Genomic DNA, 11,365 nt, shown 5'->3' with positions numbered 1-11,365 from the left:
CTCCTTCATCACTGATTTATTGACCACAAACAGTTCCTTACATTTTTAATCTGCTGTGCCAGATGATTTCCTTAATCGTTACATATACACACCATGATAATTGATCTTCTCTTTGTTTCAGGATTAATGGAGAAACAATCTTCGTTCTGTCACTATCTTTCTTCAATGCCAAGGCTCTGGCATTGATTGATCAAGAAAGCGTTGAATGTCACGTTAAACCATGAAAACAAAGAAGCCAATGCACCTGAAAAACCCAGAAACTGAAATTCGTTGAGAGTGAAAGATTCAACTGCTTTGAGTCTTTCTTATCAGTATCCAATTGGCAAGATCAAGAACCAAGATCAAGCCAAATCAGTTTCAGTGCTAGCTAGAAAAAGTAAGCAGAGGAGCCCAAATCAAAGCCATCTGGTACCATATCTGAGACTGGGGGCATCCTGCTAAAAAGTGGACTGTGCACATACTCTCCAGAATCAAACCCGAAATACGAACCACTGCCACTCCCCACTGACTCAAACCCACTAGTCATTGTTGTCTGGTCCTCAAAACCCATCAACCCCGAAGTTGACGAATCAGTCCAACTACATTGACTCATATTATAATCCGAACTGTGAGATATATTGGAAGGAAAATCATGAGGAAGCACATTGTTTTGAATAACATGTTTTAGTTGTTGATTATAGGTATTATTACTGGAGCAGCTCCAAAAACCTCCACCAGATGTCATTGAAGAAAACCCCTCTTCCAAATGGCATTGGGAGCTAAAATCCTGGTTGAAAATGGGAGTCGAGTCCGGCTGATGATCATGAGAGGGAGGGACATTGATGAATAATGACAGGTTGTTGTTATTATCACTATGTTGCTGGTGTTGCTGCTGCTGTAGAGATTGTTGTTCATCAGGGGAAATAATGGAAGTGACAAAAGAACCAGCAGGCATGTCAGAGTAAACAAAGTTTGTGCGAGCACGAGAACCGCGCATGGAGCGAGCGGCTCTGTCGTAGGCCAAGGCAGCTTCCTCAGCAGTGTCAAAGGTGCCTAGCCAATGCCTTTCTTTTGTTGAAGGGTCTCTTATCTCTGCTGCATATCTTCCCCATGGCCTTCTCCTAACACCTAGAAACCTTAATCCAGTACCTGGTTCCTGCTGTACTTGTTGAGGTTGCTTCTTTTTTCTGTTTGATGAAGATGGATTCATGCTGCCAAGGTTTTTTTTGTTTCTTTCTTTATAAGATGATAGAGGAAGTTAAGGAACTAGAGAGAATAATTTGCAAGAGTGATGCATGTACTTCCTTTTCTCTCTCTCGACTACTGGTGTTGGTCGATTTTGTCTTCTTGCCTCTCGTTGTTCAAGTCAGTGGTTTATATAAGAGAGCATGCCCATTCCCCTTTACAGAATTTGCCCTCGATATCTTCAGTTTTTCCTAACATGTCTTCATCTAACAAATGGGCCGGCTTGTATATATATATATATATATATATATATATAAAGAAGTAAATATCATTATTCAATGAAATTTCTATTTGTTTGTTTGTAAAGGAGAGAAAAACTCATATACAATCTAGTTGTTTTTTAACTGATTTTTAACTTTAAATTATTATTTTTAGTATTTTTAAATTGTTTTAATATTTTAATATCAAAAATAAATTTTAAAAAATATATGTTATTTTGATATATTTCTAAAATAAAACATTTTAAAAAATAATTTTTTATTATATTTTTACACATGCCTTAAAAACTCAAGTAGGAATAAATTCCAACTAAATCAATGTCATATATTGGTTTAATTTATGATGCCCATATATACAAACTTAAATGTAATGTTATTTTCTACCAATAACTTGCCGTAACAAATAACTATACGAAGAAATCTAAATAAGAACACTCATGTATATTCTAAAACTAAAACATAGCCTAATGGGGCTTCAAATTTTAATTGCCAATGGTCTTTCTTGATAGTTCTCGAAAAGACATTGGTTTAATTTCTTAGCCATGATACAATAATCTTGTAATATTGAGAAAAAAAGTTAAGGGCCCAATTGATACTTGATTTTATAAAATAAAATAAAATTCAACTTAAAACAATTAAACATTAAAAGACCAAAATTAAAAATAAAATAAATATGAGAGTTAAAATAAATAAATAGAACGCATGCACTCACGGGTAGAAGATGCCTACTGTGTTTAGGCGGCAACTCTTGGTGGCCAAAAGCCAGCTCCTATAAATGCATGGTGGTGGTAGAGGGGTGATTTGGCGCCAATTTCTTTTAATCTTTATTTTCTCTCTCCTCTCCTCGACATTTGAGTTTGGTGTCTATCAAAATTTAAAGGTATCTTATAATTTTATTTTTGCATTAAATTTGGTATTCAATCATTTGATTTCTATTTGTTTAGTTATGAATCCCTTTTTGAATCGATTTTTTTTTTCATTTTCTTCCTTCAATATTTGATTGGCTGAGAATTAAATTTTTATTTTTTTTTTTTTTATTTTCTTTTTCTTTATATGAGTTATCTCATTTTCATTTAATTTTTTTTTGTTATCAAATAAAATAATGAAGATCTTGTAAGAATATTGAAAGTATCTTTCTATGATATTGACAAGCGCTTAATTTTTATAGTTAATCATTTTTATTTTTTTTAGTTTGATTTATTTAATGTCTATCTTCTTATTAAAATTTTATTATTAAATTAATCAAATTTTATAAACCCGGTTAAGTTAATGATCTAGGTCTCGAGTCTTTCTTGAATTTTAAAAAATCTCTAACATTGCTTAAGGTTTTTATTTTTTCATGTTAGGAAAAGTTTGATCTAGCTAGCCTGCGATATAACATTGTCTCCCAATCTAGTAAAACCAGGTTTTTGACTTTCTATCATCAAATGGCCTTGTCGAAAAACAAGATACCGAGTTCAAATGATTGGGATAGATCATAGAATATAGCAGGTTAAAATGAGAAAAAAAATAAAATATAAATTGTCAACATGATTGCATATTTGGAGGCCCCATATATAAGCATGTTCTCTTGGATACCATGTTAATAATTAATCTTCAATCAGAGTAATTTATTGGTGTTAACAATTAATATCCACAAATGTCCATTTATGGATATCGCATACAGTCCAAAGTTCTTACATGTGCTGTCTCAAATCATGCATGAATGAGGAGAAGCTAATCATGCATGGACCCTGCACAGAATCTAGCAGTAAGATATAGAATCACTAATGGGAGCCTCAACCAAATTAAAAGGGCTCATCATTTAAAGTTCAGGTTCACATTTCAGTACTGGCCAGTCATGATAACTGCATGCGGCCGGTGGAGGGAGCTCAGGTGCCTCTCCTCATATCAAGATATATATATATATATATATATACATGTGAAAAAACAAATAAACAAAACAGTCTAGCTATATTACTTCATTAAAAAATAATATAAATTATATCTTAGGATCTTACCTGACAGCTTAAACTATTAGGTTGAGATAATTTCTTGATATAGTATCAGAGCTTTATGACCAAGCAGTCACGAGTTTTGAATCTCACTATCCCCATTTATTTATAAAAATCAAACAAAGGTAATGTGAGTATGTGCAAGTTTCAAGTCCAAAAAGCTTTCACTTGAGGGGATGTGATAAAGAATAATATAAATTATATCTTAGGATATCACTTAACAACTTAAACTATTAGATTGAGATAGAGATAGTTCCTTGACACGCCTATATAATTACTTCATCTCTTCAAAAACTTGAGAATTAATATACAGCTTCTTCACTGTTGATATAAACAATCAAGTTCTTCACTTGAGAATTAATGTGGCTCGTGATTTTCTGCTAGAAATATTAATTAAAAGCTATCTTTACGAAACTGGGTTTCTCTCGGAGAAAAAAAAAAAGCAGATGATAATGAAGGCAATCATTAGAAAAGCATTAATCCCACATGCCAAACACAACTTTTTTCAATATTTTGATTTTGATGGGGAGCCAGGCCTTCCATCTGTCATAGTATCTACATTTGTTCTCTATAATAGTCCAAATTTAAATTCTCGAGAGGGGCCATGAAGATGATGCTGATAAGTGCATTGCTTTGGCTGCCATTATCATGTGGTTCACAAGGACTATATCATTGCATGATCGCTCTTGAAAAGCATCGAGGGCTGGCTATTTAGGCCTTTCTAACGTTGGATCTTGGAATTTAATCTTGTTTATGTAAGCTCTTTAATTAGTGGGTGTGCATGGAATATGATTGCTCACCCATGTGCATTCAGTTTGTGCAAGGAAAAATCGATGATATTTCTCGATTTTTCTTTTTTCCAAGCCACGTCTTAATTTATCCCTTTTTTTCAATTATTGGTTAGGCTTTTTATCATGGTTTTCTCCAAATGAAGCCAAGCCACCTTGTTGGGTGGCATGTGAGAGAAACACGCAGGCATGCTTGCTTACGAGGAAACCGATTACTTGGCAACATGCATGAACGAACTGTGAGGCCTTTTCACTAAATACCCACGGATAGTCCATTAGTTCGAGGAATTATTATTAATTAATTATACATTATATATTATACATAAAGCTAAAACCCACAAGTGTTTGATTATGGATTATGACCGGTGCAATTCATATTAAAATGATGATTTTGCCATTCAATAACCAAAGGATTGAATACAAACTCAGGGCTAAAATAATATCTTCACACTTCGCGATGCATAGAGTAATAATGGCCATGCTCTTGAAAAATACCCACCACTGCTTATAATTGAGGGGTTTTTTGTGATTTTTATATTTTTTTTATATATATAGTGTAATTACGCGTAGCTTTTGAGTTCAACTTTTTTTTTCTCTTAAGATTAAGGGGCCTTTGGTTTGGTTTTTTACCTCTCTTTTTTTTTTTGTCCTTACAATTATCGTACGGGATTAAAAGATGTTCTGGTATTTTGATAAATAAAAACAAATAGTTGGCACGTACGACATCTCCTAGTGATTTTTTGTCACCTTCCGGGGTAGTGTTCGAAGCATCGCCCCACCCTCCACACGATGGGCTAGCGCATGTCAACCTCCATGGCATGATAGAGCCCCGGGGCGGTGTTCGAAGCATCGCCCCACCCTCCACACGATGTGATAAGTTTTCTCCTCCCTCTCATTTCTCTCTCCTCCGCCTCAAAAAGTATGCTAGCCTTGCAAAATTACATAGTGGTCATTAATCTTTTAATTGTGTTAAATTTGATTTATTTGTTTTTTAATTTCATTACTTGGCATTTTATTTTTTTATGTTTTTCAATCAAATTTTATTCTCATGCATTCTTTTTATTCTTATTTATTTTTATATTAATTTTTTTTATTGTACTTTATTTTTCAATTTAATCCCTAATCATTTGATTTTAATTTATTTTTGATGAATTTGATCCTTATTTTTGTGATTGCAAATCCTTTTATTTCGACTTATCTCCATGATTGATTTCTTTTTTTTTTTGGCAATTTCATCCCTCATTGTTTAATCCCATTGAATTTTCATATCATATTTGAAGTTTTTTTTATCATGCTTTTAAAACCTGGCTTAGGAGTTGACCCCATCATGCCCCGGGTCATAGCATAGGTCAAATGACCAGGTTTACCGGGTCAATTAGATTTTTTATTCATGTGGGAAGTAAAAGTTATATTATTTGGATAAAAAAACTAATGGCAAAAAATAATTGAAGGATTTTGACATGATTTTCCCGTAGCTAATCGCTTGGTATTTTATTTGGCTAAAAAGTAAAAATGATATTATTTTGATATAAAAAAATAGAGCAAAAATTCAATTATGACCCTTTTCTTTTCATTTGTTTTTCTTTGTTGTGAATGTTTTTTAGATTTTTTTTTCCAGCTTCATCTCTTTTCATCTATATATATATATATATATATATATATATATATATATAGACACACACACACACTACTCATTCTCTTGATCATTTATTTTTTTATCCCTTTCGTTGATTTGATTTTTTTTTTTTGATTTTTTCCTTCAACATTCTATTTCATTTATTTTTTTTCTAGATTAGTCCTCATTTTTTTATTGCTTTTTTTTAATCCTTTTCTTAATTTGTTATCTTTCATTTGTTTTCCCTCGACATTTTATTTCCTTTTTTTTTTATCTAGTTTTAGTTCTCATTCTTTTAATTGCTCTTTCTTATCCTTATCCTTTTTCTTTTTCTTTTTATTTTATTTTTTTTTATTAAGACTCACATTATTTTCTCTCATTAGTTTTTTATATCATATTTAGTCCTCATTTTTTTATTATCATTTGTTTCTTTTTAATTTTTTTATGGTTAATAATTTTTTTAAGAATTTTTTTTGGTCTTTTGTATGATCACCTTGTTCTCATAACAAGAATTGCTGGTTTTGAAAAGTAGCCTGATTTAACTTTAGTTTTTTTTTTTTCATCCTTTAACATTAAACTATTAGGCTTTGAGCTTTCAATTTTTTTTTCTTTCCTTCCTTTGGAGTTATCCTGGATTGCAGGTTAGTTAAGTTAACTTAGATTCACTCAGGTTATTACTATTTGAATATATATTTTTAAGTTAGAAAAAAATTGACCAACTCGCAGCATAACACGAGTAAAAAAATCTAGTAAAAATCTAAAAGGCGTTGCCTTTTCATTGTTAAAAAATATTATTCACACACTCACATATTACTATTTTTTTTCTAATTTTTATTTTGGTCCTCAAACTTTAATTTTAGACGATCTAATCCTAATTAAAGGCCAATTATTTTTTATTTCTTAAGAAATGATGAAATTATAAGAAGAGAGATTGAAATAATAATAATAAAAAAAAAGACATCAATAATGAGTGGTGTGTCCAGTGTTTTTGAAAAACAATACACTTAGGTCTTCAATCTTTAAAAATAATACAATTTATATAAATTAGGTCCCTTTAAACTCTAAAATTCCTATCTTAGTACAAAAGTTTATTTTTATCATTTTTCAGTCCTTGGTTAGAGAGAAGAGAGAGAGATTATTAGATTCTGATAATAAGAGAGAAAGTCATCGTTAACGCCATTTTTCACCTAAAAAATGGTTGTTCTTTGTGTCCACGTGTTCAATGCAATGAAAGGGGTTTGGTGGTAGTTGTTTGAAACCTTAATGTTGCTTAAAAAAAATATATCTAAGTTAAGAAAAACAAATCTAACATGGTTTGAGTTCAGGGTTTTGACTGTTTTTTAGGTAGATGGATTGGTTTGTTGGGGTTATAAGGGAGTTGGAGAGGAGTTTTTGGGTTTAAATGGCTTGAAAATTGATTCTTTAACGCATAAAAAACACTATTCAAATCTTCAACCACCATATGGTTGAAATCTTATCTTGCAGATGACATGTTATTTGTCTATTTTCTTTCAAAAACTATGTTGTCCACCTCTTTGAAAAAATATATATATATAAAAACTAAGCCTAAACACTTTGGCCTAGGCTTGAAGGCCTACCCGTATGCTTGGTCTCTTCATTGCAATGCCTCGAGTATGCTGGGCTTTTTTTTTATGCCTTTCTTGTTTTCATATTTATATTTAGGTTGAATATAAATTTAAGAGAAAACTATTAAGCCCAATTGAGTCTATAATTTGGATCATAGATTTGACAGGTTAAATCAAAATGCTTAGGCTATTTTGTTTCTAATTTTACTCTTTTTTTTTAAATTGTATTTTTTTAATGTTTTTATAAATATAAATATTTTTTAATTTTTTTTATTAGTATCCCTCCTATGTGAATTTTTTCGGGGGCTTATTTAGCTTTTTTTTTAATTGAGATTTTTTTAATTTTTTTACATGTATTTAATTTTTGAATATATTATTCTAGTTTATCTATAATTTTTTTATATCTTTTATATATATGAACTTTCCTTTTAAAAAATATATATATATTTAGTTTTATATAATATTTCTATTGTGTACAACTTTGCATAATATATTTTTTTATATTATTCAATAAATTTCATATGGGTGTCTATTTCTCTTATTGTTTGGTTAAATAAAATATTAATTTTAATAAATCAATTCAGCAAACACAACATGGTAATTCTCCTATGTTGCAATATTATATATTTTTCTTTGTATTAATGTCTTGGTTTTTCTAATTTTTTTAGCTATCATTAATGATTTTTTTTTTTCTCATTTATTTACAGGGGTTTGGTTCTATTGCAAAAAAAATTTTAATCCCACAAAGAATTCTATTTTTTTTTGCCAGCATATTTTTTTTTTACTAGTCCATGAATAAACAGTTTGAATAATAGCCTTTTATTTCCTAAAAAAATTATTTTCTCAGAAAAACATTTGGTTTTTATTTTTTTGTGGTAGATAATTAAATTTGATAAACAGAAAGAATTAATTCTAGTAATTACAATATTCGGCATCAGTATTGGCTCTAATTTCCATTATAGATCATAGGGGCTGGAGGGGTTGTTCTACACAATTTGTAATTCCTTTTTTTCCTGTGTTTTTCTAGCTTCTTTGCTTATGGTTTTGCTTTGTTTTTTTTCTTTTTTTTCTTTTTTCCTTCTATTATAAAGCTATTAGGGTCCGAAAGAACTATTTGCAAGAAAATCATATGCTCAAAGTTATTATCATTTTAGTTTTAAGTACAAGTGGTCTAATTCTTGATAACAACTCTCTCATTTCCTCGTCCAAGTATCTTCTACAATTAATTACATAATATCTACACTGATTTCAGTAGTGAGATACCTTATGTTTTAAGTATAATACTTTGTTTTATATCTATTATGCTTGCTAGGATTATTTTTTTATTCAATTACAACTTTGAATGTTTTATTCCATGCTAGAAATGATTACTTTAATTTAATTTAAAGTCTTATTACTTTAATTTAATTTATAAACTTGCATGTAATCATGATTAAATAGTTATTTTTGCCGTGCATGCGTCTCCTTTCATGAGATACATACTTCTTTCTAAGGTTATTTTCATAATATAAAGATTTATCTTGTTATTTCCAAGATTCTTGAAAATCCATGTTTCCACATCTATGATAATGGTAATTGCCATGCATTTAAGTTTGCATGAAAACGATATATAATTTATCCATGTGTGTCTTATCTGTAAGGGTTGGATCAAGGAAAATTTTGAAAAGCTACCATCACCATATATCATCCCATTTTTTATCATGGAAAAAAATCGATTTTCTTGGACATTTAGATTAAAATACCATATCTAATCGATTGTGTGACTATTTATCTTTTTGTTAAGGGTAAATATATAGTGCCAAGAATTAGAAAGAAAATCCATCAAATTATTCGAACGGGCACATGACAACAAGTTGATAATCTGGGCCTGGAAGATAGCAGAACAGTCTGTTTCTTAGAAGAGAAAACAGGTTAGGTCTGCAAAGTTCAATGACAAGTTTCCTTCTCATAAAATTTGAATGAGAAGTTGAAATTATTTTAAAGATCCATGAACAAAACTTCCATTAAACACCTCCACGTCGCAGAAATTAAGCAATATAGTAAAATTAATGTATTTTTATTTTTTTAAAATTATTTTTTATTTTAATATATCAAAATAATATAAAAAATATTAATTTAAAATAAAAAAATATTAATTTCTTTTAAATATTTTTAAAAAATCAGTTTTAAATGGTGATGTGATGGCAAGCTTTTCCACTAGTCACCCAAATACGGCTTCAAAGTTAAAATAGGTATACATTTTTTTTCCTTTTTTTGGTGGGACTTTAAATACCGACCACAATTTATTTTAATGTTGTCCTGAAACCTTATGTAGATTAATATACGTTTAATGAAACTGATCCACGTCATGATCAATAAATAATTGCCGACTCACTCAACATATATAGAAAACTCCACATCTCTCTTCTTGATATTGTTCTCATCATTGAAGGATTAGTGCCAGTCCATTATCATCATTAATTTGAATGTTTTTTCGTAAAGTTTTATCTGTTAGACGTCTGTTATATATATATATATATAATTTTCTTTTAAAATTAAATTAATTGTTAGAGACTTAGAGGGCGTAAACACCTAGCTTTTAATTATCAAGTGCAAATGTAAATCTGTAATATATCACTTTCGTATTCCCATTTTCAATTATAGTAATTAAATCAGAAATTGAAGCAGAAAGAAATATGGTTTGATCAAAGTAATTAACTTCTCAAGACTGAGAATTAATTTCACAAGAACCTTATCGATACTCTAAAAGAAGATTGTAACTCATTGACTTAATTGGATGCTATTGCCAGCTCTTGAAATGGACGCCCCGTCACAATCATGACGGGATTACCGACTATATATATATATATAAACACCTTCTAATTCTCTAAACAAAGCTAATTATTATCTATACATTTGAAGTGGAAAACACGATTTATATAAAAACAAACCACCTCAAGTTTTATTTTATTTTTTTTCAACTCCTTTTTATTATTTGGGTCCCTTTTTCATTCACTTTTTTTTTATTGTATCATTTTACTTTTCATTTAACAATTGTAATGCGGTTTCATAAAATTGATGTTCCGTAAACTATGAAATATTTGAAATTACAAACATATAAAATAGTGTAAAATGAAATAAATATTAAAAAAGAAAAAAATATAGAAAAAAAAACACAATCCACTAAGGGTTACAATAGTTACCCATGATGTTATTTTTTTTTAATGTTTTTGTCACTTGATTCTTTTATTTCTAATTTAATCATTTCATATTAAATTTAAATGTGATTGAATTTGATGTTTTGTTTTGATTGACTGTAATATAGGACTCTCACAATATTAAAAATAAATTTCGATGTTGTATTGAATTAAAATTTTTAAGATCTAATTTCAAATTAAAACAAATATTCAATTTTTATTTTAAAAAAATAACATTTTTATCTTAGCTTTCCAACTCAATCTTTGATTGTAATTAATAGATTTATTATTATTTATTGACATGTATAATTCTTATTTTATTTTATTAAATACATGCATAAACTTTTCATCAAAAATTTTAACATGGCGGAAAATCAAACTAGTTTGATTCATGAGAAACGCCCTCTTTTTTTTTAATCGTTAGATACGAGGAAAATGACATAGGAGGGTATTAATCATTTCCAAGTTGTAGCTTACTTTGGTGCAAATGAATTATTCTATCAAAACATGCTTAACCTCACAAGTTATAAGATGGCTTTGTGTCTTTGTTCCCATAACTAACATATAGCAGGGTTTAAATTAGTCGTCTGATGCTCATAACTAATGTATAATTATTACTAATCAAATAAAAGGCGGTTGGTCGGCTTCCAATCATACAGTGCTCCTCCATTCATACGGGTCCCATGGGCGGTGCCGGCTATGAATTCTTTTTGCAAATTTAGCATCGCAGAGCACCAGTGGTGCTATAATATAAACCACGCCCA

At 29.7% G+C, this 11,365-nt stretch overlaps 1 protein-coding gene across 1 annotated transcript; it reads right to left on the bottom strand.

The window, feature by feature from the left end:
* Window positions 1–367: 367 nt before the first annotated feature.
* On the bottom strand, window positions 368–1,189 carry LOC118039191 (ethylene-responsive transcription factor LEP). The gene has a single exon (XM_035045809.1). It carries the CDS (start codon window positions 1,187–1,189, stop codon window positions 368–370), a length of 822 nt encoding a protein of 273 aa, XP_034901700.1.
* Between the last annotated feature and the right edge of the window lie 10,176 nt (window positions 1,190–11,365).

The sequence above is a fragment of the Populus alba genome, chromosome 1 (assembly GCF_005239225.2).
Source record: "Populus alba chromosome 1, ASM523922v2, whole genome shotgun sequence".
Lineage (NCBI taxonomy): Eukaryota > Viridiplantae > Streptophyta > Magnoliopsida > Malpighiales > Salicaceae > Populus > Populus alba.
This window is presented reverse-complemented; position numbering and strand designations above follow the sequence as displayed.

Coding starts and splice junctions, on each gene's coding strand:
- LOC118039191 (XM_035045809.1), bottom strand. CDS start 1,189: ATGAATCCATCTTCATCAAACAGAAAAAAGAAGCAACCTCAACAAGTA.